Source organism: Vidua macroura, chromosome 17 (assembly GCF_024509145.1).
Source record: "Vidua macroura isolate BioBank_ID:100142 chromosome 17, ASM2450914v1, whole genome shotgun sequence".
In the NCBI taxonomy this organism is placed as follows: domain Eukaryota; kingdom Metazoa; phylum Chordata; class Aves; order Passeriformes; family Viduidae; genus Vidua; species Vidua macroura.
Window position 1 is genome coordinate 421039 of NC_071587.1, and position 8455 is coordinate 429493.

At 50.8% G+C, this 8455-nt stretch overlaps 1 protein-coding gene and 1 long non-coding RNA gene across 2 annotated transcripts; one reads left to right on the plus strand and one right to left on the minus strand.

Annotated features, from left to right (window-relative positions):
- On the minus strand, window positions 1-4334 carry SRSF6 (serine and arginine rich splicing factor 6). Its single transcript, XM_053992585.1, has 6 exons — window positions 4032-4334; window positions 3686-3834; window positions 2280-2407; window positions 1903-2111; window positions 1209-1298; window positions 1-1053 (listed from the first exon to the last, which is right to left on the minus strand). Exons 1-6 carry the CDS (start codon window positions 4136-4138, stop codon window positions 690-692), a joined length of 1047 nt encoding a protein of 348 aa, XP_053848560.1. The 5' UTR covers window positions 4139-4334; the 3' UTR covers window positions 1-689.
- A 367-nt stretch (window positions 4335-4701) lies between these two features.
- Window positions 4702-7594, plus strand: LOC128815675 (uncharacterized). The gene is made up of 2 exons (XR_008439703.1): window positions 4702-5416; window positions 5519-7594. It is a non-coding gene; the product is annotated as an uncharacterized LOC128815675 (long non-coding RNA).
- Window positions 7595-8455: the final 861 nt, after the last annotated feature.

An 8455-nucleotide genomic window follows, 5' to 3' on the forward strand; every position in this document is an offset into this window, starting at 1 on the left:
TTCAAGCAAGAAAGTTTTTATTCTTTCAAGTCTGGAACAAAGGGGTTTTCAGCAATACTGTAGGATACAGGTTCCAGAGTACCTTAATAGAGTCTCAGTATGAGGGGAATGTTCTTTTGGCAAGTCAAGGTACAACATAAGTCCTCCAACTTGAGTTTATTGCTGGTCTAAAATCTTCCTAGTACTGTTACTGGTTTATACAGTTTGCGGACTGCTTCCAAAAGTAAGATAAACTGTGTGACCTGCCCAGCAAGGCAATCCTGCCTTTGGCAGCAAGCTGAATCCTATGAAGCTAATGACACCCATAGTTCTAATGCCATGAAAAAAATAGGAAAAAAGGATACTTTCAAAAAGCCCATATTTAAGCCTGTCTATATTCAGTTTATTTTTAATATAAAAACCCTTTGCATTTAAGAGTAGTTAAGTTACTCCTGCAGAAATGCTATAAAATCAAACTTTCAGCTCAATTTCTACAAAATGGGGACTCTTCCTGCTTTGTACCACCATTCCACCTGGTATTGTCAAATTTGGGATACAAATTAAACCTTTATGCCTTATGCCTTAGTTCTTAGGCCATTCACTCCTGTGAGAGAAAAAACCAACTTCTGAAGTACTAACATAACACTAATGGCCTGACAGGTAAGAAAATGTTCCGTAATAGTGTGCAAGGTGAGAGGAGAGTTGTAGTCCTAATCTCTTGAACTGGATCTTGATCGTGAGCGGGACTTTGAGCGAGACCTGGAGCGGGACCTGGACGCAGCTCTTTTGGACGGTGACTCGGAGCGAGCCTTGGCAGACGGCTGCTGCTGCGGTGAGTTGGAGCGAGACCTGCTCCTGGACCTGGACTTAGACTTAGTATCCCCTTTACCATTTTCTTTGGGAGATCGAGACCTGGACCTGGATCTGGACCGGGACTTCTCAGACTTCTCCTTGGATCTGCTGTGCGAGCGTGAACCCCTGTCAGACTTGGGTTTGGATTTGCTCTTTGATCTGGATTTCCTGCTTTTGGATCGGGAACGGGAGCGGTCTTTGCTTCGTGACCTGGATTTAGATCTTTCACAGAGAGAGACAGAGAGACAGAGAGAGAGAGGGAGAGATTGGGAGAGAGAGAGTTTATACTGCATGGCTTGCAGTGTACTTCCAGCAGCTATAAACATCTATCAGTGAGGGAGTTCCTGCACTGGCAGTGTTAACACTGAGGCACTTACCGGGAACGGCTTTTGGAGACACTACGGGATCTGCTGCGGCTGCTCCGACTCCTCCGACTTCTGCTTCTAGACCGTCTCCTGGATCGTGACCTGCAGACATTTAAAATGTCATTCCTTTTCTCTTGGCCTCGTTGTGCCCTCCATAGGATGGAAGGGATCTTAAAACATCACTTTGTTCCACCCCGTCATGAGTAGGGACACCTTCCACTATCCCACGTGGTTACATACATACTACATAAACTTTCTATCAAACTTTAAAAATTCTCTACAAATCTATTTCCTACACCAGGTTGCTCCAAGCAACCTGGCCTTGGACACTTCCAGGGATCCAGCGGCAGCCACAGTTTCTCTGGGAAATCTATCCTCACAGGAAAATCTTCCTGATTGCATCTAATATAGTCTGCTATCTAGCAGCATAATCTAACAGAGAAAAGCTGCTACAGAACTTCTCAAGAGCCAGGGTGGTCCTACCAGGGTGGGGTCAACATACTGTCAGTGAATCACATCTGAGGTTTCACATGTGAAAAACTGCTCAAACCTGGCTTTGCTGTATGATGTAAAATATTTCCTTCTACACTGAGGCCTCCTCCTATTCCTAAGCCATCAGCTTAGGTAACTGCTGCAGGTAGGGCACCCAGCCCCATGCTGATTGTAACCACTTTTGCTGCAGTGACCACCGTGTCCCCTGAGTTACCTGGACCTGCTGCCAGAGTAGGATCGCCTGTGGCTGGAGCGTGGCTTGTCCTCCACCAGCCTGATCTTCCTGCCATTTATCTCTGTGCCATCCAGCTTGTCCAGGGCGCGCTTCATGTCCGAGTACGACCGGAACTCGATCACTCCTTCATTTGTACGTTCTTTGTGGGCATCTGCATAGGTCACCTCCCCAGCCTGCCTCATGAAATCCTGCCGGGAGCACAGGGCAGCTACAGAACAGGGGGGCTCTGCAAGCAGCTCTCAATGCGCACAAACACTTTTTAATTATTCTACTGCAACAGAATCAACGCTGCTACTAAAGGAAGCTATTGCTTCCTGATAGTCACAACAGACTGCACACAGAACATCAATACCTACTTTTAGATCCTGCCAACTACAGCGACTGGACAGGTTCTCAACAATCAGCCTGAACTCTGTACGAACGGGCGGTCCGTATTTATCTCGTCCCGACTGTCTCCGACTGCTATATCCGCCACCACCCCCACCTTGATTGTACAAAGAAACAAAGTTAGGTTGTCTTCTAGCGTGAAGGAAGCTCAATGTTCTGAAAAAGTTAGTTTAACAGTCATATTTACTGGAGTAGGACTTTATTTCGCTAAGCCTCCAATAAACTTTGCAATTTTGCCATGATCTATATTAATGGCAAATCAAACAGACTAACATCCTACAAGTCTGTGCTCCTAAGATCTGTTAGAGAGTGACTGCTCCTTATTAGATTCACCTTGCTAAGTTTTATTTTACAGAACATTGTAAAATATAAAACTTAACTGATTACATGCATTTCTACATTTTACAAAAACGTTTACTAGTTACACTAAGTACTTACATCACAGTATGAGGTTTTTGGTGGTGGTTTGGCCACAAAACACGCAAGGTAACAGTCACCTAGTTCAGTTTAACCAGTTTTGTCTAACCCTTGGAATCCTCACCATCACCCTGCGTCTAATGGCAAAAGGCTGCTGTCGTCATGGCTTCCGGTAAGGTCAGCCAAAGGGTCATAGGGCAAGGGTCACACAATGTATGGAAAAGCCATGGCCAGGAAAGGCAGTCATCTTAGCCTCAGTGGACACAGCCTCAGCCCCACTGGTCACTTTTAAATTGAAACATCAAGGACTTGTTAAAAAGTTTGAATTGAACATGCAACAATTTTAAAACAACATACATTTGATTTTTTTAAAAAGACAGAAACCCACCCCCCCCAACACCACGATTCCAAACACCACCGAAAAATCAACCTTAGTACTTTTAATTACAGTACTAGGCTGTTCAAGCTCTACACAGCTCAGCTCAAGAATCTACACGACCGAGCTGAGCACAGAAATATTTACAATACCCCCCCCCTTCAGCACAACAGATTCCTGCTCCAAACCCTCCCCCCGCCCCTCCCATATATCCAACTGAATCCATCACAAAGTTCACAGCTGAGCGATTCTCCCCCAGTTACACAACGATAATTTATACACTAACATTACCGATGCAACATCGCTGTCACATCTAAATGCTCCCAGGAATACTGGAGCCGTTAATTAGCAGAGCAAACCCTTTCTAAAAGGCCACGATTTGGCAGCCACAACTGCTCCGGGATACCCGAGGGCACCGCTGGTGCCGAGGAAACCGCTGCAGCCCCAGCGGTGCCCCGGGTACCCCCCGCTAACGACCTCCCCCACCCAGCCCCGGGGCTCGGTGCCAGCCGAGCCCTGCCCGCCTCCGGCCCTGCCCGCCGCCGCCCCGAGCCCCGCGGGGAGGGACGGGCCCGGACTCACTGCGGCTGCTGTAACTGTAGCCGTCCCTGTCGCGGCGGGGGCCGCGGGCATGCTCCACGATAACCCGCTCCCCGCACAGGTCCTTCCCGTTCAGCTCGTACACGGCATCGTCGGCGTCGCGGGAGTCCTCGAACTCCACGAAGCCGTAGCTGGGCACAGGAGAAAGGCCCGGTCAGGCGGCGGCGGGAGCACAATGTCACGGGCCCCGGTCCAAGTCTCGGCCCCTCCGCTCCGCTCTCCCCCCGGCCGCCATCTTGCGCCGGCGCCACGCGGCAGCGGCCGCGACATGGACGGGCCCAACCGGCCCGGGGCGCACGGGAGGGGCGGACGGACGAGCGGCGCTCACCCGTTTTTGAGATCGACCTCGAGCAGGCGGCCGTAGCCGCTGAAGAAGCGCTGGATGTCCTTCTCCCGGACGTGGTAGCTCAGGCGGCCGATGTAGACGCGCGGCATGTCCGCGGCGGCGGGGGTAGGAGGGGAGGGAGAGGAAAGGAGAGGAGGAGGAAGAGGAAGGGGAAGGAAAAGAGACAGAAAGAGAAAGAGAGAGAGAGAGAATAGGAGCGAGAGCGCTGGCGGCGTGAGAGGCGGAGGCGCTGTGGGCCCGCTCCGCACGGCCGGGCCTGGGCGCACCACAATGGCGCCCACCACCCGCCGCCGCTTTTATAGCGGGAGGCGGGGCGCGCGCCAACGTCACCGCGCCGCCGCGCGTGCTCGGGGGGGTGCTGGTTGGGCGCTGAGCGCGCGCGTGCTCGGGGGGGTGCTGGTTGAGCGCTGCGCGGGGGCGCGGGCGGGGTCCGGCGAGCGCGAGGCTCTGGGCATGAGTCGCCAGTGCGCTGCGCCTCACGCGCTCAGTCCTACAGAGTCCCACGGAGCGGCGAGCTCCGGAGAGCTCCGGGGTCAGTCCGAGAGAGCCCCCAGGTCAGACTCCTGCTGCAGAGGCAGGCACAGGCTGCCCCTCTCTCTCTGCCCCTCGGGATGCTGCAGACCTTTGCTGAGCTCCCCACTTGATGCTGCTCTTTCCCAGCTCACTCAGCCTGTCCCAGCTTCCTTTCTGCCCTTCCCCGACCTCTTGCAGCTCCACTCCAGTGCTCCTTTGGGGAGGAGCTGCCAGAACTGCAGCCAGGATTTCAAGTCCATGCTAAGCAGGATTTAGGCAATGCCACGAGGATGTGCTCATCACCAGGGAGGAAGGGAAGAGCAAACACCCCCAGCATTTCCTTCCCTGGGGTTGGGCTGACAGCAGTGGTTTTCCAGCTCTCCTGTGTAGAGCTTCCACGGCTCCATCCCCGAGAGCCCCACTGCCCTCTCTTGGAGCAGCAATGGCCAGATCAGTCTGTCATTCTCTGCTGCCACTCACGATGAGTTCTCCCCTTGCAGGCAACACGTCCTGGTGTGGATCAGCACTTGGCTTTCCTCTCTTCTCTCCCCACTGGCTGCTGTCAGATGGCCAAGGCCAAACACCTTTCTATTAACAGCAAACTTGGTCTTCTCACCCCTCCTTCCAGATCCAGATATTTAGAAATATGAACGTGGGTTTGGACACAAGGAATTCCCCAAACCATGCAATGTCCATAGAGACAGTGTGGATATTGAGAACTAAAGCTTCTAGGGCACGGAAGCCCAGCATGGAGGAAAATCAGCAGCCTCAGCATTAACGGGCTTTGGCATGACTACAACATCATCTCCTCCTTATTCAGAAGAATGCAATTGGAAAAGTTTAACTGGAAAAAGGTGCTCCTTAGAACTATTAACAGAATGCGCAAACACAGCTAGGAAATGTCCCTTTGTGGCATCTGCCAATCTCACCAGCACATCCTTCCTTTCCTTCTGCAGGCTCTCCAATTTCCTCTTCAGAGATGTCAGCTCCTGGTGAAGAGTCACAGTTTCTTCCTGTCTTTCAGAGGCCTCTTTCTCCAGGGCAGTTTCTCAAGAAATGTGCTTGACTGCTGCCTCCCACCAATCTGCAGCAGGGAAAGGGAAGGAGAAGGGGAAAAGCAAAGCAAAGGCAAACTGATGTGCATCCTGCAGAGACAACAGCACTGTCTTCTCTGCCTGTCTGAGTTTGCCAGGCTCTGAGCCCACAAGGGCTCCAAAGCTGACAGAAATGAAGACAACTTCCAGGCAGAGAAAAAAGCAGGAATGAAAGGGGCAAGGTTCAGAGGGATAGGAAAGTATGTTTGCTCTTGGCCTTGTGCAGAGTGAACAACCCAAGAGAGACAAAGGCGAGGGGATGCCTGTGCAGCCCTGCTCCAGAGAGGCCAATAGCCTGGAGGCTCTGGCAGGGCCTGGAGTTTGGGGGAATTGAGCTGAGGCATCCAGCTACAGCTCCTTAGCACAGAGACGGCACCTGAAAGGCTCCAGCTGTGCACAGGATCAGCCATGGCACAGCCAGGTGGCACTGCCAGCCACAGCATCTTTCTCAAGAAAAAACTTTCACTGGCACTTGGATGGATAAATCTCCTGCTGGTTGTTTTTCCCCTCTGCCATCTCTGGGCACTTTTCCTCTGCAAGCCATCAGCGAGATCCCCACAGGTGAGACAGGATGGGGCAGTGGGTAGGAGAGGAGAAGCTGTACCTTGCTCGCTTTGCTCCAGCTGTTTCAGCAGCTCCTGATTGTGGGCTCTGAGATGGTCCCTCTGAGCCTGTGTCTTCCTCAGCTCCAGCTCCATGTCCTTACACTGTGTGGCAATGGCCTCTGCTCTTTCCTCAGAGCTCTGGAGCTTCACACGCAGCTCAGAGACCTCAGTTTCCAGCAGCTGCTTCTTTTGAGTTGCCTGGTGAGCTGTCTTCTCTATCTCTGCCAGCAGCATGGCCTGCATCTGGAAGATGGATGCACAGAGCCTCAGGGACAGGGCTGCTCCTGAGGCTGCAGAGTGGGCCGTAGGGAGAGCAACAAAGAAGAAATTATTTCAGGCAAAAACCATGCCAAAACCAGAAGCAAGGATTCCAATGGTGACATTGGAGAGAAAGACATGGAGAGACACGTGCAGAGAAAAGAGGGAAAAGAAGGCAATGGGCACCCTTGAGGCTGCAGCTCTGAACAGCAGCTGAGATGGCTGTGCTGGAAATGCCCTGCCCAGCCTGCCATAGCCACCTCTGTGTCCCCACATTGCTCAGTGCCTGGCACAGGCACCAACTCTGTCTGGGACAACACTGCTAACTGAGGGACAGAGAAGCTCCAGAGGAGTCTGCTGCTGCTCCCCTCCCAGATTTCCTGCTGGGACCGGAGAGAGAATGGGGGGGAAACTTCGGCAGCAGACAGCAGATCCAGCCTTGGCCTCAGCATGCAGCAGCAGCCTCGGGCAGAACACGGCAGCTGTGCATGCTGCTGGGAGGGGAAAGATGTTGGGGCCTCCAAGCCAAAGGTGCTGTTGTGTGTCTCTGGAGAAGAGGATGCCACTGCACAGCTTACCTGGGTGTTGAGCTCCTGCATTTGTCCTCTATGCTCAGAACAGTGCTGCTCTGCCTGCTGAAGAGCAGAAAATAACTGAGACATGCTATTTTTCAATTCTAGGTTCTGTTCTTCCAGCGTTCTGAGGCACTGGTTCTTCTACTTCAGAGACAGAATCAGCCTAGAAGGAAAGTCTGAGACAGCCCCAGAATCAGTCCCACAGTGCCCTGTCACAGCCTCCTGAGAGCCTGGGCTGCCCCAAGGGCTCTGTCTGTGGAGACCCTTCCACGCACAGCTGAACAGGAGAATCCCAAACATCTGCCTGGAGTCACCAAGAGTGTGTCCTGACTTCCCTTTAATGTTCTGAATTAGGAAAATTCTCCCAATCTGTTGACAAAAATCCTCTCAATATGTGGATAAATGCACTCTTACAGTCTGCTGGGCTTTACATTCAAAGCATTCGTAGTGTACACTATGAGCTGTATAGTTGAGATAAACTTCTATATATCTAATTATTATATTGTATTACATTAAATATTTAGATTTTATATAAGCATTTCTGTTCACATGCAGATAACATTTTTATATTTCATACTACATAATCAAAATAATAAAAAGGCCACATTTAGTCCTACTCCAGGATTTTTCCCAGCTGCTTTATAAGCAGCTTGTGTTCACCTCGTGCTTCCATGCTGGTAAATCCCTGCCTGTGACAGCCCAGGGCATCACCACTGCCTTCCCTTTCCAGGGTGTTGCCCTGAGTGAATCTGTAACAAAGCAATTGCTGAGTTTGAGATAACAGAACTGGGAGAATCTCTCAAGTCTCAGGTGTTTTTCATTTAATACAAGCTTGATTCATGAGTGCAACAGGTAGTGAGCGACCTGTTAAAGTGGAAAGGGCTTGGATGATTTCACAAATTCAGGGAGTGTTTTCTGTGTGCAGCAACTAATTTACAAGTTGCTGTATTTTTTTTGCTACAATATATAGATATTTTGACTTGTAGGTAAATTTAGCCATTACACATCGCTGTGTAGAAAATTCAAAAAGCCTTTTCTAAGTCCTGAATAGCTCAACACAGACAGGAACAGTCCAAGAGATGTTCTATCTTGTCCCTGAGCCTACTGAAATAAAAGCTCTCCTGGAAGTGTTGGGATGTAGCTCACAGTCGAGAATTTTCCACATTTGGCTGTTCTGTTGGAGAACAAGCTCTGAAGCACCAGAGCTTTCTCAGAAACTGGTAACTGGGAAAACTGTCTATTACTAAAATGTCACAGTGTCTCTGAGCCTCTCCTCTGGGCAGCAACACCATTGCACTGAGTGGGGCATACACAGAGCTAAGGATTAATTCTACCAAAAACTTAAAATATAGAAAACCCTT